This window comes from Trachymyrmex cornetzi, unplaced genomic scaffold, assembly GCF_001594075.2.
Source record: "Trachymyrmex cornetzi isolate Tcor2-1 unplaced genomic scaffold, Tcor1.1 scaffold81, whole genome shotgun sequence".
Taxonomy (NCBI): Eukaryota; Metazoa; Arthropoda; class Insecta; order Hymenoptera; family Formicidae; genus Trachymyrmex; species Trachymyrmex cornetzi.
The window spans coordinates 172502-196186 of NW_017300147.1; the positions used below are offsets into that span (position 1 = coordinate 172502).

Genomic DNA, 23685 nt, shown 5'->3' on the forward strand with positions numbered 1-23685 from the left:
CTCTCTCTCTCTCTCTCTCTCTCTCTCTCTCTCAATTTCTCGATTGCGATCGAGGATCCGAAATTTTCACGTTGCACTGGCATCTCCTGGCGGGAACGCGACTTGCCGTTTTTTAATTGAAAAACGTGTAATTTGTAATTTCCCACGAGTCTCCCGGGGAAATATGCGGGGCGACACCACCGAAATTACTTCGTCGGAAGCCAGCCGCGAATCCTGGACGAGATTTTAACGAACGTTCTCTTTTCCGTCGTCGCGTCGCATCGGGTTTGATTAGAGGTCGCGGACGCGGAAATCGCTCGTCATCGTGACGCGGAAACTGGAAAAAAATGGTCGCGCGCCGGCGCGCTCGGCCATTCGCCCTCGTACGATTTTACGGTTACTCATTCGGCCGTAACCGAGCTGGGCTTGGATCGTGCTTAATTAGCACGGTTGCGTACTTCGCTACCGTTCGTTAGTGATAGCCGTATACGAGTGTGACACTCAATCGTATTGAATTCTAGAGTCGTGCTGTTTGTTTATTTGTTTATGTCGCGATATCGGATTGAGAGAAATTTCAAGTATAAAGACTTATCTCAAGAAATGAGGAAAATATAAAGGTTTAAAAGATTACAAATCAACTAACGAAACTCGGGATCAAATTAGCACTACAGAGATTAACATAAGCCATGATTAGCAGGAGTGGCAAGTTTAGGGTGGCGGTATTTTTTTTTAATTAAAAAAAATAGCCATTTTTACCAGACTCGATGATTATGCGATATAACGTTATACTTAATAACTATTTTTTTAATAATCGGATAGATGTCATATTATATTAAAACATTTTTCAATTTCAGTGTGTTATACTAGTTACATTAAGATCTTTCTAATTTTTAATGGTTTCACGTTTTAATAGTAGGATGATCATGACTCTAATATTGTGATTACATTACAATTGTTAATTGTGTTTTAATTGAGAACCGTTCCATTTCTTGATCAATGAGTTGATATTGGAGGTTGGAGTGCGAGAGTATCTATTGAAATAATGATCACATCAGTAAAATGGTTCCAATAATGCTTTTATTTCTCATATTATTATTGGCTGGTTGACATTTTCTTAAATGTTACATCCCTGTTATTCGACTTTTATTTTATGTCGCTTTTAATTATTACCAGTTTGTTACATTGATAATGACTTCATGTTTAGATCGAAGGATTTGTTTGGTACATGAAATTTTTTGTATTAATAAAAGAACTTGTATTTATCTCGTAGTTTCTTGTTTTATTAGTTGATTAGATATTTGTTTTTCTTGACTGCATGTTAATTTTTATATTTACAAGAGGTTACGTTATGTTCAATAAGAAATCAATAATATTCGAAATGTAATTAGATATCTGAGACACTTTTCTACAAATTTTCATATCTTTAAAGTTCAAATTGAATAGCTTTATTTTACCCTGCAATTTTAGATTCGATGGCTTATTTCGTTGTTGCCTAATATGCCGTTCAGTCTCTATTGTTGTTCGTTATATCTTCACAACTAGTTGTACCAATTAAAAGGTCGAAAATGGCATTACGACCTTTGACTGGTCGATAGTGTCGGTACACAGTTTTCCGATGAAAATCCAATCGAAAAAAATTTAAGCATTTATAAAGAGAAAACTTCAGGGAAAACGTACATTACACTATGTGGAGCAGTTATATAAGCCCAGCAAATATAAAATTGCTTTCCCTCAGTTACTACAGAATGTACGTATCAGAATTCCCAGAGAGCACATTATATTCTGAGAATATTCTGAGAATATACTAAAAAGATCACGTCTGATATTCGTATGATATTCCTGTGTCCGCAGCAACATTGTTCGCAATATATCCTTAGAATATCGAGATGAATTTCGAAAATTTTTCTTAAGAGTGTGTAAGAAATATCTATTAAAAATAATATTCTGTTAGCGAAGAACATTATTTTTAATAGATATTTCTTACACACTCTTAAGAAAAGTTTTCGAAATTCATCTCGATATTCTGAGGATATACTGCGAATAATGTTGCTGCGGACATAGGAATATCATACGAATATCAGACGTGACCGTTTTAGTATATTCTCAGAATATAATGTGCTATCTGGGTGACATGTCATGATAACGTCAAAATGACGTTAAAATGATTTGTAAAGGATTGAAAAGTGACTTTTAATAATGATTTGGGAGCTATTTTGAAGTCATTTTGGTGTCACGATGACTTTTGATTCTGCTTGGTTGGAAATCGGTAATACAGACTTATTCCTCTTTGTGTGCAATTTCAAGACACATTCAGGCAACCGACATTGCAGTTTGAGCCAGGCGGAACTAAGTTTAAACCGAGGCTTCGAAGTACGAGCTGAATATTCCCATGAATTCCCTTCGTCGAGATGTTCGCTCATCTCTTATCCGTCTATTCATCTCGTCCTGCTGTCCTGTAGTATTGAAAAACTCGGCTTTAACGCATCGGAACGCAAGAACATCGCGGACACGCGACTCGCTATTACATACAGAAAATGGAAAATTGAAAAAAAAAAAGGAAAAATAGGCACGTTCGCGTATGCCGGTTCCGCAACGAGACATCCATTTTTATCGATGATCGCCGCGCCCCTGATGTTCGATTTGGCCGGATGTTCCGACACCGGAACGCGTCCGCAATAAAACAGATCCGGGCTGGCAGGGGTTGGTCTTTGGAAGTGTCGATGGAATGCGTTTTCAAACCAGCTGGCGAGGACGGCACGGTACTAGAGCCAATTCATTTCACCGTTTTAACTATTTTTTATCCTTGAAAACATTGTTATAATTGACGAATCTGACGATAACAACAGTTGTAGCGTTAACAAAACAATGTTGCTTTAATGAATATATCTTTAACACGCACAAGGTTTAGTATAATTATTTATAATATTATATTCGAAAACTCGATAAGCAATTTTAGCGTCTTAAATTTGTTAGGTCTTTCTATCCAAATTGATTATTTTATCAAACCAAAGCACGATATTTTAGTTTGTTAAATTAGGTTATTTAATTTTTCAAGTTAAATTTTTTTATTGAAGTTGAATTTTTATATTGAAGTTAAATTGGCCAATATTATAATTATTAAATTTTTTTAGATAATTTTATCTGCGTTATAAATCATTTCCTCATAAAAATTTAATACTTATAACGCTGGCTTATAATCACTTATTTTGAAAGTATTGTTAACAGTACCAACTTTTAATACAATAAAAATAAGTGATTAATTAATCAGTACCATTATTAAGTTTTTATAAAGGTTTATCGACATATTTAATCTTTTAAAAGAAAATTAAATAGGCGTAACGGGGTGGCACCCAGTTGGACACGGCTCAATTGGACACGAGCCACTCGCAGCGCTTGAGACTACAAAGCTCCTAAGCACCGGTCGCTGTGATTGGTGGTGCCCAATCGAGCCGTGGTCAATCGGGATCACTCCGGCGTAACGCATTGTATTGTGTTTACACTGTGAATGGACGAGAAAGGGATTGACGAGAAGCTCAACTGCCAGGATTTTTCTCTGTTACTCCTTAGTTGCAAGAAAGAGAGAGTGCAGAAATCCCGCCATGGAATTTCTAGATTCTCGGTCGGTCAAAGTTCTCAAGGAGTAATTACAAAAGGAAAAAGAAAGAAAGCACCTACCGGTCCCTTCTTTGGATTACGTATAGTACGAGAAGTGTCGGGAGGAGGGGGGAGACTAGAAGGTTTCCGTCAGGCGTAAATCGCGGTCGGTTCGAACTTTTAATTACGTGATACTCGGAATGGCGGGAGAGGAGGCGATGAGAAAGTGGGCGGCGGGCGAGCGGAGAAAAAGACGTAGAACAGATTTAAGCAGCACTCGAAACTCCTTCTTAACAAGACCGGAAATCTGTCGAGGGCCCTCCGGGAAATGCTGGCGCGGCGGATGAGATACGCCGTTTTTCAATTAATTAGTTTCGAGCGAAAGAATGATGCTGTAATTGCAACTGCCATCTGCAGCGGATATAAATCGCGCACGCGCCTAATACCGCGTCGGTATAGATACATATACGTGTACCTACAAAACGTGCCTATACCTTTTTTTTCGCGGCTCGCCGCTCGTTCCGAGCACGAGCCAGGAAGCAATTATTGCTATTATTTCGTTGCCAGTGCGGGTAGGCGATTTTTTATTGGCGCGTACAGATCGAGAGATACGCTCTCGCTGGTTTCAAGTTGCGGCGGCGAAATCGGATAACGTTCAAACATTTTTACGCACCCTTCACCGATTCCAATTTAAAAGTTACGCACGGGAGCGTGCAAGAAGTTTCTTCTTCTTTCAGATTTCTGGATGGAACATAGTCTCGTTCACGATCAGAGATCAAGTATCCGTGAAGTTTCATTCGAGAAACCCCTGTTCTTCTGTCAGGAAAAATTATTTACGCACGCGTGCAAGGACGTGAAGTCTGCCTGCCCGCCCTTTCGAGGGAGAGAAAGAAAAAGTCAGAAAAGTTAGAGAGTCTCTCGCTGCCATCCATCCCGGTCGCGGGAAAAGCGACGGCGATAATGGCCTCCTCTGCTCCCACGAGCTTTTTTTCCGAGCCGCCCATGATAAGGGCAATCGGAATTAATTTCTTCGAGGGAGCGAGCAAACGTGCGTTTTTAATAGTTTTCCCGCGAAATCCATTAACGGCCGCCTCTCGTAAGAATTTAGCGTTTCCTTTTTGCACAGTTTTTGCGCATTTTTTTTCCCTAGCATTTCTGATATCCACGTATACATACATATAATATTCTTGGAAACTTTTTTTTCCGAATTTCACTGCATGTCCCCGTTTGATGCTATTTTAGATTAGTAATTAGGAAAAAAGTAAGTTACACGGAGAATAAAATTTGATTGTATGAGTTGAAAATTTGATAATTTGACTAGAAAGGCAAAAAGCAGATATTTATTAGTTAAATCTATCAAATATTTTAGTCTAATTAACCAGAAATTCTCATTCACGATAATTAGAATTCTAATTATAATAGTATAATCGAAACACTATCCGACTACTTGTGTCGGAATACTTGTATATTACGTTAATACTTAATAAATTCACGGTTTTAAATATAATGCTGGTAATCATATTTACTGTGGGATAATATGCAGTGTACAGTATGAATATGCGAGGTTAAATCAAAATAAATAAAAGATAATACTGTTGATTTTAAATAAAAATATTGAAAAATGTCTGGGACGTGTTTCATACTTGTTGCATATTTTGCAATTTTACACCTTGCAGGTACATATGGGATTTTTATCCTACATTAAATATAGCTACATGGCTTCGTTTTAAAACGTTTCTTAGTAATCTAGTGTAATACTTATCCAGAGTGAGGCACTTAATTTGTTTGCTTCGAGAAACTTATTATAAGTTGTGCGAAAAATTGTTACATACAAAAGTTGCATGACTTTTAAGGGTATTATTACAAAGTGTATACATCTTTTTATAAGCGAAGATGATAAAAACATTTTTAAGTTAACTTTCTTTCTTAAAATAAGCCAGCTATATTTCTAATGATTATCAACACGAATAAGCAGTTTTCATCTATGTTATTCAATTTAGCATGAAAGTTAGGTGCCTCACTCTCTATATAAAAGTCTATTAGAATATGTTTTGTACTTCTTGATGATATAATCAAATCAAAACATTTTTCTCAGTATACAATAATTTTCCGTTCAATTTTTTTTTTGCTAAAGGAAAGCTGAATTTATGACGGGTTCAAAAGTAATCAGAAGGAAGCATAAGATTTCTCAGAGATAATACGAGCTAAATTAAAGAAGAGACGAGATAAGAATTGCTCTCAAGTTCTCTAAAGCTCTACGTTGCTCTTTTGGTTGCTCTGAAAAAAAAATTGAGTAAAATTCTGACGAGTACGTCGAAGTGCAGCATCGAGGGAGATTTCGAGGCCATGCAGGGCGGGGTGGCGAATCGAAGAGGATCCTTTGCGTCGAGGAGGTGATTCGCTAACGATGTCACTCTGAAGATCATTTGGAAACCGAGAAGATGTGCTGCTCAGGTGGCCCAGGTGGTATCAGACTGACCGGATGCGGCGTGATATGCGGTCTCGCCGCGCTGGCGGCCCTCGGCGTCGCTCTTTCGGGTCCAACCTGGCTACACACCGAGGAAAAGCTTGCCGTGCCAGACGTGTCGAAGAATTCTGCAGTCAGCGTGAAGTTCAAGCTGGGACTTTTCAGAGTTTGCTCGACAATCGTGAATCCCTCCAATCTGACGTTGCGTGAGTAACTTATACTTTCATTTCAACGATTCAGAAATATCATGGATAGAGAAAAAGAGAACGATTGGTAAAAGAGAAATAGGCCAATTCCGATTTAAAGAGTGTAACGTTAATTAAATATGTAATCTTATAATTTGAGTCGTTAAATATGGTACCACTTTTATTTGTTTCAAATTGTGAAAATGTAGCAGAATTAATTCATACATTATTCAGAAATATTTTGAATGAGTGTATAGCCATATTGAAAGATACTTTTTACATTTCCTAAAGTTGGAAGTTGTTCGTGCTTATAGTAGTCTTGAGAATAATATGATTTACTTAATTATATGATATAATCGCATGAATGAATTTACTGTAATTGCAATGTTTTTTGTTTACACTTGCAATATTTTTATTTTTAGGCAAGTAAAGTTTGTCATAAATTCGGCAAAAATAGCCAGAATGTTTTTACCAGTCTTGTTAGGTAAAAATTGCTCAACTATTTTCCTCCGTGCCCTTTTATAAGATGGGTGCCACATAACAGTTACAATTAAAACCCTATATAACATTAATAAATATTCACGTTGTGAAAAAAGATAGATTTCACGAGTGCCTGCGGAGGTTTATAATTGGTTCCGCGAGAGTTCTATCTCTCCCGTTTTCTCGATGAAATCTCGCAGTGCGACAGATCTCGCGGAGGATTTTCAGGAACGACAAGGAGTAAACGTAAAAACAAATGACAGCGGTTGTAAAGAGCGCGATAGGAAGAAGGGAGATTTGTGAGGAAGGGTAAGAGGAAAGGGTGGGGGAGGGAAGAAGAGAACATCTACGGATGGCGCGGTTACAAGACTGGTTGCAGCCACCCAGACGATGACAATTTCTTTTTATTTCCCTCACAGTTTCGTCTCGCTCGCTGAAGCTTTGGCGACTTTTATTTCTCTCGCTGTCCTTGCCATTTCTTCAATCCCCGGAGTTCACCCCTCATCCCTCGCGTCGCGCGGAAGTTACCTCGAAACATTGTTCACTGCCCGTACACAGAGCTGTACTTAATGTATTCCGCGATCGGGCGATCTATCCTTATTGTTCTGCGTCCTCTATCGGGTTTCAGTTCTTTGAGGGTTGCGCTGGAGGAACCCCGTCGTTATTTATTCACGGTGATGGGCGCCGTAGCGTCTATCAAGTTAGTGAAGGTTGATCGCGCCGCGAGAAAGGGTTTTACTGTTTTTTCTCTGTCCCATTAAGATTTGTAACGGTTTGATGGATTTGTCCAGATTGAACAAAATTTTATCTACTATACCGCGTAATTGTGCGATTCTTCACTTCATATCTACTTCCAATTTTATTTCATGATAAAAATTAGCCAAAAGCATAAAGCAAATAATTAATTTCCGAGAGATAAGTTAAATTAACCGACGTTCAATCACAAAATTTCAAAATTAAATTAAAAATTTCATATACTAAAAGAGGAAGGCAAACAAGTTTCCAATTCCTTTCTTCCTTAGATATAACGTTGAAGAGATTTAAAAAAAGTAAAGTTTCAAGTTGGATCTGATTAAGTTTTGTATGTAAGATTACAATAATTCAAATTGAAAGTAAAATGAGAGAAGAACTATAGTTAAGATTTAATCACAAACTTTCAGATAAAACGTAATTAAACTCAAATGACATTTTACAATTAATAAATCTCTAAGATTACGATAAAATTCAATAATAAATTTTTAATAAATTGTGCAAAACTGAGCTATATAATAAAATCTACTATTATAAAAAAAATAGAAATACGAAATAGTTATTTTTTTTATATTAAAAATGTTTTTAAAACCCTTGCATTCTATATATCATATGAGTGGAATATACGACTCATATTTACAAATAATGTTTATTTATAAATAAGACATAAAATTAATATACGAAAATTACAATTTAAAAATAATGTACGAGAACGAGGAGAGAATTCAAGTTAACAGTTGTTGTTAATTATCGGTTATTTACGCGGGCAAAGCCAAACGAGAGATTTATATTTCGGCGAAACGCCATTATCTGGTTGCATTGGAAACCTGTACGCGCAGCGATTCCATAATGGAGCCGCCATTTGTGTGTGTATTATTTGATGATTAATAAACGGTTTTATTTGCGGCAATCTCTGTACGACTAATAATTAATTTTAAAGCTACAGAAATCGACTTTCATCAAACTTCTTCCACGTATCGTCGGCGATTTTCTTAATATATTTTTTATGCGTAGAATTTTCTTGACAGCATATATTTAAAATTACAATTATTATTAGAAAATATTAGTCAATATAGATATTATATAACGATCTTTGTTAATCTCTATTGTGATAAATTCTAATGATTGATTTGATGTGGAATTATAATTTACTAATATGCTATATTACACAATATACCAATACTAATATGTCAATACACAATAGATAGCATTTATTATAACGCATTTTTACTTTCAAGTATTTCGAAATATTTTTATATAAGATACATTTTAGCGCATTTAATTACACGTATTTCCTCATTCTTTTTAAATTTGAGCGTATTATCACACAAATATAAATGAGAGCCGTACAACTTTATCCTCTACGCTCGAAACAATGAATAACGGAGCATTATTTGATGTCACGAGTGTTCACACTAATCCCATTGCACAATCCCATTCTTATCAATGTCAATTTTGAATAATTAACGGAATGATGTAACGCAATTTTGGCGTTGTTATTTCATTCATTTCGATAATTTGCATGTGCTCCGGGAAAGCCTCGGAGATTGACCCCCTTTCGCGTCAACTTCGCTAAAAACCCCAGAATATGTTACGGCAGACAGTAACTGAATTAAATTCGAAAGTTTCACTCCGGAAAACTGTGGGAAAAGCCGGCTCTCTGTGCGGCGCCGCGTCAGGTTGGTTCACCTGTAAGTAGTCATGCCCTCAAGGCCGTGCCCTCTCCCTTCTCCCTTAGGAGAGATCGCGCGCGAGTTATTAGTTCAAATGAGCGGTGAGAACAGCAAGGAAATACTTTTAAGCTCGAATGGAGAGAAACGAGCCGACCATCTCCGCGGAGACTAGTGATTCAAAGATGGCGGGAACCGGCCCCTCATAAATCTTCGTCCTTCGGGACAATTTTTGCTCGCCCAACTCTACCGATATAATCGATCTTATCTGTAAGAGAAATTTCATTCCTAAAATGCGAAACTATACATATTATTAATTATGTTTTACAGTCTCTTTGAATTTCTCGTGAATTTTTTAATAGGTTCGTCAAATTGAGATAATACACCCGGGCATTTCAAACACTTTTAAATACAGGGTTTGTAATATAGTTGTATTATTTTGTATCTTGTATTTCAGCGGAACACGTACAAGTATATTTTTTATTTCAGTATCTTAAATTAAAAGATTAAAAATATTTTATACTTTGTACTTGTTTCAAATATCAAGATTGACAATCAATCTTATTATTTGAATTACAAAATACAAAATACTTTTAATCTTTCGATTTGAAATATAAAATACAAAATGTTTTTAAGTATATATTGTATAATAATATGGCTCAATAAAAATTAATCAATACTGAAAAATAGAACAATTGTTATAATTTAATTGCGATTGTTTCATGAGTATATATACAGATTTTAGTTCTTTCTGTGATTTTATTAAGTTATATTGTGTCCCATTAACAGATCTCAGTTTTTGATTAATATCTGCAACTTCACCAAATGACTACAATGTTGTATGACTCAATTACGTACCACTTTTGGCGACAAATATTTATAAAAGAGATCATATAAGAGAAAGCAAATCATGTTAATATTTCTTACTTCTTTTATAATAATTTTACTTAGCCGTTAAAATGATGTCACTTGTTCAAAATTAATTTTATTTTTATTTTTACATTAATAATGACACGATCGTTGTCGAAACACATATTTGTTTATTGAATATTAAAAGTTATTGTTTTGGCTGGAAGCCCTTCTATTTTATCAGTATTGAAAATATTTTTATGTGCCTCGCTGAAAGACAAAATACAAAATACATACAAAGTTGCATTGCAAATACTAAATATATTTAAAATAGAAATATTTAAAATACATGCATGCACACACACACACACACACACACACACACACAAGCCGTGAGTACATATACTTCTCTGCTTTATATTCCTCCAATTTTAATTTTAATGGATTTGTTACTGTTGTATAATTTCGATATTTTATTACATAACATTTTAAATTAAACATTTGCTATTTTTTAATCTACAGTTCTCTATCTGGCTATTTTAATTGTTCAAATAAATATTAATTATGATTATTTAATTTGTAATGTGTGGGAAAAATGCCAATTTATATTAATCTCGATGTTATTCAACAATTTATGACTTTAATTTATTTTTATTTATATTATTTCAAGTATAATTTCATTCACATGTTCGTCTATCACAAATTGTTTGATTAAACTCAATGCGTCAGTTAATTTATGTTGGTTTGACACCTTGAAATTTGCGACAGTAGCATGCAGTGAGCTGTTTCTCTATCCCGTCTGTAGCCATAATTCACATTAATTCGCAGAGTTTTACTTTTTTGTGATATTCTAAGAAGAATGGAAACTAAAGTGAGTGCAATCAAGGTAGAAAGAAGTCGACAAATGGGCGACTTTCTCTAGCGATATTCCGCTGAATCCGCAGGACTAACGAGTCATTATTATCTTTGTCATTGTGCAGAATTCAGAGATGAAAGACTCAATGTCTTTCTCTCGAACCTGAGGTCAAGCCATGGTCGTTTGATAGACTGTTAAAGAAAAATTTTTTGCTTTCGTTATATGTAATGGAAGTAAATTTCAAGCGGGTACATTGAAAACATTCAATGTTGTTAAATAAAAATGAAATTATAAGTAACTTAAATTTAATGTTCGTATGTATTAAATTTTTTGTATATCCACATAAAATTTTATGAGGAGTATATTAAATTTTATGCTCATAACACAAATATATTTTTCAATTGCAAATATATTAAATTTAACATATATAATTTAAAAGTACATTAAATTTTATGGCATTTTTAACAGTGTAAGTAATAACTATAATGTTAAATTAAATAACAGAAAATATGAATGACATATACTTTGATAAAAAAAACTTGATGCTGTCCTCTGAATTTTATTGATTGTTTTGAATTAAAGAATCGATAACAATGTGTATCATATATAAATCAGATGCACATTTGCAGTACATGTAACATAATTAATAAATTAATACGTTCCAGACATTGCAATACAGTTAATTATACTATTAGTTACATTTTTGTCTGCGATGTAATTAATTACACATATGTTATTGTAATTTGTAACATGACTTGTCAGTACAGTTAAAATTGTAAATTTAATAAATGACTTAATAAATATACGTTTGATTTAAATTTACATTTATAAGTTCTATTTTATTATTAGTTATATTACGTATCGATTTGCTAGGATTTGTCCGCTAACTTGAATTTTTTAAATTTTCAAATTTGAATTTTGGATTCGAAATCAACCATCTAAAATATCTTCCGAGAGTATTATAAGTTTTATTTAAATTATATATAGGCTGATTGAGAAAATTATATGCCACAAAGGGTTAAAGAAAATGTATAAACAATATTACAATGTGATTCACTACTATATCGTTTCTAACACTTCCTCTGAATATTTATTATATCCATTATATTGTTACACCATTGTAAAAGTTACGATGTAGTGGTAACAATATAATGATGAATATAACAAATAAAGATATGATAAAATTATTCGCTTGACATTAATTAAGCAAGAATTCTCTATCAGAGAAATCTAACAGAAGGATTTGCTCCTGTTAGACGTTAAATCGATGCGTGTCGATAGTCGAAGCAGGTCTCGTTACGCGACCGGCAATTAATTACTGTCTTCGTAAAACTGCGGGACGCCGACAATTTGTCTTCATTGCCGGCGTGAAGACTTACCGAAGGGTCGCGAAAACAAAAAAAGAAAAAGGTGAAAAATAGGTGAAAGGGTGTGAAATGGTGGAAAGGAGATTGGATTTTGACAACGTGCGTTGTCAAGCCGCACGCGAGTGAGAATTTCATTCAGATAAAATTATAAAAGCGCTTTTTTTTACAGAGAACAATTTTTCAGCACTACGTTTTATTTAAGTGTGTACACATTGTACACTACCATTAAAAATTTTAATTAACTTCATTTATTAACATTATAAATGTCCTAAATTTTATGTTTTCATTTAATCATAATTCTTTTATTTCAACAGTATATACATTTAAAGATAAAAATTGATATATTTTCATTGAAATAATTATTGTACATCTGTAAAGAATTGTGGATTTGTTTAAAAATTATAAGGTGCTCCAAATTTTTAACCAATAGTGTAAATTATGAATAGTAAACAAATGATAAACAATTGCGACGTAAAATTCTGACGTGAGCACCGTGAGAGACCGGAAGGGATAAAATGGACTAACAGCAAAATAGATCAATAAAAATGTTTTATTAACATAAAGTTTAAGCGGTTGATTAAAGGGCGTACAATGATTTTCATGTAAATCATTTAATCGTCATGCCGCTCCGCTTTCGCCGGTTAAAGAGGAAATTCGGCACTCAGTATAAATCGCGAGCGCCGGGGCCGCCAGCGTGCGCCAGGATAATAAGGTTATTTGTAATTCCAGGACCGGCTGATCAAATCTTCCTAATTTCCTGGATCTGCTTGCTTAAAATTCCGCAGAATGCGCCCGTTCCACGGCATTGTTGCGGAAAGTGTCTGGAATTACACCATAGAGCGTGGTATGTTCGTAAGGATTCAAAGTAATAATCAGCGTTGTATTAATTTCTAATGCTTTTTGTTACATCGAATCTCATTGTCCCGAGGCGCTGGAAACTCGAGAATAAACAATGCGCACAGTGCTGCTCTCCTAGAGAACGTCTTGACAGATGTTATTATCTATTAATCCTGTCTATTTTACGTCAGCTTCATTTATTTTATAGTATCTTGTTTTACTTTACTTTGTCTTCTGCGATCTTTACTTTATTTAAAATTACAAGTAAAAGATATATATGTAAAGGAAAATAAATAAAAAGAATGTAATAAATAAAATTAATGAATAAAAAATATTCAGAAGTTTGCAGTAAATTTTGATAACTAGTTGTGCACGTTTATCACTACAATATTTTTGGCAGTAAATTTAAAAATTAAAGCTCCCTTTGGGATGAGAACAAAAATCAGAAAAAATCGTAAAAATTCCAATTTTATGAGAGATATATTTGCGATTGTTAATAAACGAAGTTATCAATATCTCGCATGGTTCGTTCAAAATGTCACAATATTTTGCACAGAATTGTGGCATAATTTCAATTATATTCCATTGCTGAAATGTTACTCTGTAAAATAGTCATCTTAACACACTGGAGAATTGTATCAAGTAATCCTTTTTCTTGCTGCTTATACTATTTATTTTTAATCCTCTTAGAGTTTATCTTGTTAAATTATTCTTTGTAGTTTATTTCACACTGCTTCGTAATGTTTATAATAGCAGTACAAAAGTTGTAAGTTAAAACGAATCATATCATAAATGTTCATATTAAAATAACAATGTGACTGAAACAATAATATTTAAATTATGAGAAAACTAAGAAAATAATCGCGTCTTATTGTAACGATTTATTCACACAAAATAAAATTTGTACAATCTTGTAACAATAAAATCCGAAGATTTCATGATATCACTTTGACACGCGAGAAAAACGAAGAAGTTTGGCGTAAGCTCTTCGGAATTTATGCGACGATATTTCTACACGTTTGAAAGGTAAAACGAGGCTAGTCGTTGATAAATCAAGCTTTAATGCAGTCTCCCGCAATTCCATAATTCTTCTCCAATATTTTCTTTCCTGTCAACAAACCGCGCGACACGCTCCAAACACATCTCTTTTTCGTGCATATATCATCTTTACGATTACTTCACAAATATATAAAATTGTCTTTTGAAATATAAAAATTAGCAAATTAATTGAGAAGTTATATATTAAAAAATATAATATTTTAGAACCTCGAAAATTTAAAATATTTATTTTTTAATTATAAAGGTAAATTATTTAAATTAAAAATTGAAGAACGCACGCAAAGATCTGAAGAAAATTCACAGTTCAGATATTTAAAAATACGGCAATATCAAAATTAAAATATTTGAGTTCAAAGAAAATTTCACGTTAAATAATTAAAAAATTATTTAATATTATAATTTAGAGTAAAAACTTTTAAAAGCTTTACTATTTTATTATACATTGTATCTATATAATTTGGGTTTCATTTATTAATTAAAGCTCCACACACACAATTAATAATTTATTATTAATATTTAAATATTAATAAGTAGAGAAAGACATTAATATCATTTCAAATATATTAAAAATTAATAAATTTTTATATAATTTAATACACGCAAGATCAATATATATATACATATATTGTATTACTATTATTGATCTTGCGAAGGATCTCTTGCGTGCACACGTATGGACACGCAAGCTACCCTTGAGGGCGTCCACCTTTCGACGTCTCGCAACCCCGAAGTAAATTACACATCCCCTTTGATCTCCCTGGCCGCGAACTCGCTCAGACTCAAGCTTCTGATACATTTTTCTCATCCCATGCTCTCGATTAGACTTTTGCGCGTCAAAGGGCAAACTAGCTCATGGAAGGGCAAGGGTACATTCTCTGTAATTTTCGAAAGACCGAGAAGACGTAGTCATTTAGTAAAGCAACCTCTTAAAGCGATACATCAGCTCTATTATATACCGCGATATTAAATTACTAACCATTCTCTTTCAGGAGAAAATAAAAAAATACGGAGTTTACTAAATTAAATGCAAAGGATTTAAGGATTTATGCAATTGTCATATATAACTCAAATGTAGGGTTTTTATAAAAACACTTTTTATAAAAAATATTTATTTCTTTTCGTAAAATTGGTGGTAATTGACGTCGCGCTGGCATTCCTTTATTATTATCATCTCCGATCCGAAGTTCTTGTTTTTTTACCATTTTTTATCATCTTTCAGAAACGTGAATCGTAAATAATACTCATAAATTATTTATAAATTTAGAAAAACAGAGAGAGAGAGAGAGAGAGAGAGAGAGAGAGAGAGAGAGAGAGAGAGAGAAGGGAATGAAGAAAGAGGATAAGGACAGAATGGGAGAAAGCACGTAGGAGAAATAAACGAAGAAAGGAAAGTATAGAAATTGGGAATTTCAGTGGGTGGGCTTCTGCAATGCGATTGATCTTGCGAGACGTACAAGGCATTCCCGTATTTCCCACCCTTGTGTTAACACACTCGACATCATGGCGCGCGATCGACGACTTTTCGGAGTCCGTTTCGGAGAATCCGAAGAAAATCTCGAGGATTTTCCGGCGGCCGCGAGTAAAAAGGGAAAGAATGTCGTGGCAAGCTAGGTACGAGGGTTGCTTTGGGATAGGAGTGAGTTAGGAGGAGCGAGGGAGGACACGAGAAGAACTAGGAGTATGAGTAGGAAGTAAGAAACCTGGATCGACTACCTGATGGGACGGTGCCATGTACCAGATGTTCGGTCTGGTTCGTGGCGCCATGGATTCTGGAATCGACAGGACCGAGACGCGCAAAAAACTTTTTGCGATTTACCTCCCGACAAACTCGCGCGTGCGTGCTTTCGGCTCATTCGCTTAATGCGTATCGCGAGAGGGAGAAAGAATTTTAAATTGTAAGTAATTTGCATAAGTGCTGAACCTCTTCTATCGAATTTGACATTGAAATCATATGGCTGGAAGTTTCATGGTTCCGGAAATTTTATTATTCATTATTAATTATTATTAATTATTCATTTTATTAATATTCATTTTGTAATTATTTATTTATTTATTATTCCTTATTCAAATTTCAATTTTAATTATAAAAAAATATAAATTTACTTTTGACACTTTTTATTTATTTATCATCCCTTCTTTTCTTTTATTTGACTTTGATTTAAAATCACATTTTTAATAATATTAATAAAATGGCTTACTAACGGGACACATTTGAAAATAAGGATTGATTGCAAGTTATGTGCAGTAGATAATACCTTCATTTGATTTATTTTTGTGCTGAAAATGGTTATAGCTCTAATTTTTTGGATATCGTTTTTATAATCAAATCTTTTTTGTCATTTTTGTTTTGCAATCCATAAATAAACTACTTTTTTAGTTGTGGTGATTTTGATAATTTTTAACGAAAATTAAATTAAAGTAATTCACTTTTGATAATAATATCTATCTAACTTATTCATGATAATAAGATAAAAATTCCTTAAATTGCTTTTTTTAAATATAATTGAGCGATATAACAAATCGAGAATTGCATACACTTATATATTCGTAATTTTGTTATCGATTTGTTATACAATATGTTATGCAATTCATATTGTATAACACATTGATTATTTCATGTAATTCAAAATTACATTGCGATGGAAATGTTAGTTGGATTAAAATTGCATTACGATGAAAGGTTATAACAAAAACAAACGTTCTGGCTATATTTTAACGAAATTTTATTTCAAAGATTCTTTTTATTGGATAGTAACGTGTTCGAAAGTTACTAAAGTTAGACGGATACAAAGTTAGTGAGGACGAACGACGTGACGATATAGTCGCTCGCTATTTTCGTCGGCTATTTTCTTTTAATCCTCTTTTGCCACGTTTTTCCGCGTTAATAACGAGTAGCGGCCTCGATCGGCACCATTAGCGGTTCAGCTCCGTCCTCGTTTCCGTCGGAAACCCAAATTAATATAGCTTTCCGAGCGTATCGTTGCAAGCGAGCGCCGCGACAGAAAGCCCGAAGAATTTATGTTTCGACGGCAATTAAAGCCGAAACGAGCGGATTACGCGGGTCTACGATCGTCGTCTACGATTACTCCAAGATGAATTGAATTAGTCACTGCCAAAGCTATGTAATAGACAATAAGTTACATTAATTAATTACATTAATTATTTTACTCTAAAGCCTGCTTGAAAAATGCTATATCAAATTTAATAATATAGAGCAGTCATTATTTAAAACATATTTTGTGCAACATAACATTTTTGTGAGAATGGTTTTGAAATGTTAGGAAATTATTGATTTTTAATATGTTTATTTGTTCTTTTGGAGAGATTATTATAGATTTATATAAGAAAGTATAAATTACGATAAGTATTAATAAGATATAAATTTTTCTACAAATTTTTTATCGAGGTTTTGCATGTATAAAAACGAAAAGTTACAACAAAAATAAAGAATTGCATGAATGTTTATTTTCATAAACATTCATGCAATTCTTTATTTTTGTTGTAACTTGACGAATTTCATTTTAATTAATTTTGCCGATATATAAAAAATTTGCACAAGAAAGATGAAAATATTCGCTGCGAAGATGATACGGATTTTTGTATTCAGATATTTTAATAGACGCGAAGCGGAGTTGAGCACGTCTTTTGATTTAAGTGCAAAACTAGTATCATTCTAGCAGAATATAAAGAGAAAGGGAGAGAGCGGTGTAAAGCGAAAAAGGTGCAACATGGAAGCAGTACGAGGAACTTTCATTAATCCTCCACGGTGTGTTCAAAGCGTTTTAATTTCACGTCGGATACAAAAGAATTATTCGGATCGCCAGTTAAAAAACTGTATTATATACGCAATTCGAATGGATGGAATTAACGTACAACATTGTTTTAGATTTAACTTCTATTGAACTTCTTCTCACCTGTATATAATTACTAAGATTTTGAATGTTTCACTGAAAAAGATTCAGAAATTTTAATCTTACAAAAAATATAAGAAATATTCATTTTAAAAATAACTATAAATAGTTTATTTTTAAATAGTTATTATTATATTTAAAATAAATTTACTTTCTTATTGAAGTATTTTTAATATGAAGTATTCTAATATGAGTTTAAAATCTATTAAAAATAAACATTACCAATAAAATATTTATATAGCAATCGAAAAATTTTATGTACATTCAAAACTTTAAAAATCCTGTATATTTATAATTCCGTTTTCACGTTCACACGCTGTAAGCATCAGTTTATACTTGTGTCCATCAAATATCAACTTTTAGACCGTCGGTATAACGCCATATGGCATCGTGCGATGAACTCGTATATATCGAACAATGTATAGTAGACATATATGTAAATTAATATAGAGTTTTATGAGGGAAACATCTATGACTTTAAAATCCCGGTGGTGTAAAAATTAAACAAGAACAAATGATGCTTACAAGCGCTGTAAGCGCAAAACAGAACTCACCCATAGTAAATACAATTTTAAGTATACGTATGTTTATACTTGATTTCGTATAAATAAGTTCAATAGTTATCACAAGTGATCTGCAAGCACTTATCACGTTTTTATCTCTTTTTAACGTAAAATTATTTTTCTATTTTGTAAGAGAAAGCATATTGATTTGTTAGCATTTGAAAATGTAATTTTGTTCATAGGAACTGTGAATCAACTGTCACTTGATCAAAGCGTAATAAACGCTTGCGACTCCAATATTCCGAGTCTTCAAGGATTGAATTTCGATATCGCGTTGACCGCGAATTGGTCAGGCAGGATTTTGCGAGGCCGCGAAAACACCCAGCCCTTAATTGAAATTCCACATATTTTTTTAAACGACTCGTTTATTAGTTCAATTGTAATTTTCAAACACATCCTTTTTTACTTAAATGTTAATTATTATCGTTCTTGCAATTTGTAAAAATTTTAACAATTTCGCAATGTTAAAGTATTATAAAAAGTTTCAGCGTTTCAAGATTTTTAATTTTAATTGTCAATTTTTTTATTTCTCAAGATACATTTTATGAGGATTATTATAATATTATGATTTTTATTATATTTATAGATCAATTCATGTATGTGTAAGCGGAGAGAGAGTGAAAAGTGCTATTAATTCATTTCCTTGATCATATGTGATAAAGGCAGAAAGAATTATTAAAAAGCTTACAGGAACCATGCAAGGAGAAGAAGAGGATGGAGATTTTTGTATGTTTAGTGCATAGTTGTCCGATTATAGTGGCTCTGATATAATCCAAGTCAAAACATTCGAGATTACATAAACATAAGGGAGGCGATCGATTAATTGAGGGAATTGTAGAATCAAAGATCCTAAAAAGTTGCCCATAGTTATAATAAACCTAGAGGGAGAGAGAGAGAGAGAAGAACAGAGATTTCTTCTAGAAATTCTATGCCTGATGTGAAACTTGCGGAGGAAGAAGTGTGAGAAGATTGAATGGAGAAATGAACTGAAGAATATGAAGGCAAGGAGTTGGTATAGAGAGACAAATCAGAAAATATTCACACCATTAAAGCGAACAATGGAGGTAAATCTGGTTCAATAGGAGGCAGTGTAGGCTGGGAGGAATTAGAAGGGAGAATCGCTTCCGGTTGAGGAGCAGGCACTGTAGCTGTAATGGAGGAGCTGGAACACTTGGTTAAGGAGAGTCCGTGGTTGACCCTGAACTACTCCATGAATCTGTTAAGCTATTCAGATACGTCCCGTTTAAGAGCCTACGCGCTGATTATTCCAGAGTTGGAAATACGTCGGCCTCGATTTGAACTTGGAAAGGATTTACCTTGCATTACAAATATTACAATTAATAGAACAAGTTAGCTTAATTCCCATGACAGATAAAGAGACTTACTGTTTTCTGAATGCCCCATTAGGTTCCTTTAGTTATCGATAATCTTGCTGAGGTTGAATCTTGTAGAAATAATGGTTCCTTAACAGTCGGTATGACAATTTAAGTCGCACACCGGCTCTAACAGAGGTTTTGAACTGAGAACATAAACTATAATAGCTACTGTAAGAACTGAACAATAAATACATCCCGCGACATTGCGATTTATATAGGGATACTTTTGATGAGGTAGGATGTATCAAGTTGATTAAGAATTTGGGTTGATAGTCTTCCGCTCTTGACGAGGTCTTATCTTAATTACTAATTAGAGAATAACCTCTAAATTAGCTCCGTCAACACATTTTGATCTTCCGAATACTTTGGTATATTGTTATCACTTATTTAAAAAATTTTGGGTTTATGGTTACCTATTGGCAAGTCAATTCTCTAGTCTTCTGCACTGTTTTCTGTGGAGTTCATCAGATATAACAATATGGTAATATTTTAAATAAACAGCACTATTTCTTTTCTCTTTCAAAAAATAAAAGAGCAATGCTTATCAAAAAAGCAGCTGAAGCAAAATCAATGTTTTTCATTTTCTACCACATTGCAGTTTTTATTTCTATATTTCCACTAATTCACTGTGCACATCCAGTAGATCTTTACGATCGTAATACGTGATAAACAAAATGATGTGTGCGACATATTTCAAAGCTATGTCACGTTTGACATTCAACGGCGAAATGATCGATCGCCGTGAACGATCGATACGCAATATACGCGAATCCCAGATCTCAACTCCGGTTTCCCGCTGGTATTTAACCCGGGAAATGCATGCACTCCCTTATTTGCTTGCGCATTTACTTTACAACCCAGGTATCAGTAGGATTTCCACCCTGCGTATCATCAGTTCCTGCTAATAACTATAAATTTATTTTAAATTATGCTGTATGGGTAATAGAAAGGAGTGACCTCAATGAGGTCGCAGGATCAGAACAATAAATTAAGCTATAGCGAATATTTCTGTACAATTTAAATTGTCTTTCACAGCTAATTCTACATCGAATCAACTCAAAGTCGGATGCACGCTATACATATAAATAGATATACTAATATACATATGTAGGTATTTGATTAATTGGACGCATCAATTATATGGTTGAATCGCCTGCAGAATACAAACTAACTCATGCAGTTACATTATGCCAATGTTATAATTTCCTATTCAACAATATAATTGTTACGTATAAAATATGTTATATCAGTAGGCACTTTTGACTTGAATTTCTATAGTCACAGTATTATATTCGGATTAACGATTTGTAATGAATGACTGCCTTTTGATTGAATTATGTAATATATAATAATGCACGATTTTACTCTAGCTGAATATTTATATCAAATTCCATTTTCACTTGGCCTTACATTCAATGCGAGAGACACGTTCATCTTTCAATGATGTGTTCTGGCTACCAAGTTGAAATATAAAAAATCTTTGAAATTTAAACGTCGACAATATTCACTGAAGATGGCCTGGAGAGGAATCGAAACGTCTGAATGTGAATAAATATAATTTTAATAATTTATATACACTCGTAAATTTGTGCTTCACGAATTGTGCTTGACTTTTATTTGCCCGTTTAATTTCTTTGTTAATTAATGGAAAGTGTTATGTACAAAATGTGTTATATGAGTGGGAAATTATAATATTGACGAAATGTTATTGTATGTTTTTGTTTTGCAGGTGCTTGCATGTTATACGCTAAAAAATAAAATATGCGTTTCATCCCCCATATATTTCTCTTATTTTACACGAATTATTCCATTACTGATTTTTCACGGACATAATTCTCCTTCTACTTCCTATTCGCAAGCTATTACATCTCCGTACAGCCGGCGCGCTTTTAATGGCTTTCTCGTTACAGCGAATGTGTTAATAACCATCAAGAAAAGTTCTCACAACTGCAATGGCGCAAACGCGGCATTATCTTTTTGTTAAATGAAAGCCAGCGAGTTTCCCTTGTCACAGCTTAGGGAAACTCAGTGGAAATGCTACGTTTTCTTGTATCCGATACGAGCGTACTCCATTCAAATAATATCGACTCATGATTCTTACGAGTGGTCGACAAACCTGCTCATGCCGATTTCTTCTTGTCATTTGCTTAAATTTGGCGTGATCCCGATTGACCACGGCTCGATTGGACACCACCAATCACAGCGACCGGTGCTTAAGAGCTTTGTAGTCTCAAGCGCTGTGAGTGGCTCGTGTCCAATTGAGCCGTGTCCAACTGGGTGGACACCCCTTAAATTTTACGCTGTGAAAACTTATATGCATGTGCTCTTCGTACGCTATTTGATGTATTGTCAAAAACAAAGTTGAATTATTACAAGATATAATTACACAAAACAAAATTACGTACTCTTTTGTTCCGTGAGATCAAAACTTGACTAGGAAACGTTAATACATTACTTGTGAAAGAAGTTATATCGATGTTTTTGCAGATTTAGAACTTACCATAAAATAATTACATTTTACTCGAACTTCGTTAATCTATCTTCGCGAAAGATTAATAATAAAATATGGAGCTGCTGCTAAGCAAAAATGAAACACTTAGTAGTCTACAATATTTATGATTATCCTGATTTAACGATTTCAGTAGTAATAATAATTATTTTATAAGTTTGAATAAATATTCTACGATGAAAATTTATACATTTAATACAATAAATAATTATTTAGAGATTAATTGAAACTTTTATAGCTGAAATGATTACATTCTTGATATGTAATAGTCAATATATAGATAGTTATAATGAATTTAAAACTATTTATTTATGTTAGCTTCAAACTCATTATAATTAACAAAAAAAATTCATAGTTAATATATACGAAATAAAATGCTTGCGATATCTAAAATAATCGTTTATTATTTAAAATATTTTCACGGTATTCCGATATTTCAATTAAAAAAAAAGAAAAGAACCGACAATTGCAATCGCATTGCAGAGATTTTGCTGACAATGGTCGAACGTATTGGCGAAAAGCGCGATGAGTCGTGCAGTTTGCCGCACGATCAGCGCCGATGGGCTCATTATGGCACTAACGAAGCCGGAAAATTAATTTCTCGGTCGAGTACAATCGCGAATTGCATTGTTTAATGACCACGATGGGCGGGAAACCGGAAGCGCCGTCACACCGGAAGGTCGAGCCGCTTGATTACCGGTCTGGGTGGAGATATTATTTCTGATAACGAATCTGCTTTATCTGTTCTTCCACTTCGAAACTTCCGTGTCTGGGGAAATTCGTTCTAGCTCTATTATCGATAAAAAGAAGAGAAAGAACTATTAATTTGTTACATTAATTTTTGTAACACAAAGGTATTGTGCCGTTCTTTTCGAGAACAAAAACCTGAATTTTCAATATTAGCTTGTTCGAAGTTTCAATATTGAAATATCCGACATTATTAGCACATCGCCTTTTTCAGAGCTATTATATTTGAATGGCAGCGTTGCAAAATTTGCACTGTTATTTGCATTGTGATTAATTACAAGAGGTTAATAATTTTTAGTTAGGATTGGCCTTTTAGATAACTAATTTAAGCAATGTCGTCTAAAATTAGATTGTATTTTAAAATGAAATAAATTTTAAATATTTACATAAATATAGATTTAATAATAAGTTATGAAAATGTATATATTTAATAACTTATTATTAAACCTATATTTGTGTAAATCTAGATTTATGAATAATCACTTA

The 23685-nt window shown here is 33.4% G+C and overlaps 1 protein-coding gene across 1 annotated transcript in view; it reads left to right on the forward strand.

Annotated features, from left to right (window-relative positions):
• Positions 1-23685, forward strand: part of LOC108768595 (uncharacterized) — a 126173-nt gene that overhangs the window by 7909 nt on the left and 94579 nt on the right. Inside the window, exon 2 of the mRNA XM_018519077.1 lies at positions 5708-6246. Within this exon, the coding sequence (XP_018374579.1) occupies positions 6015-6246 (232 nt within the window). The 5' untranslated portion in view covers positions 5708-6014. The remainder of the gene's footprint in view (positions 1-5707; positions 6247-23685) is intronic.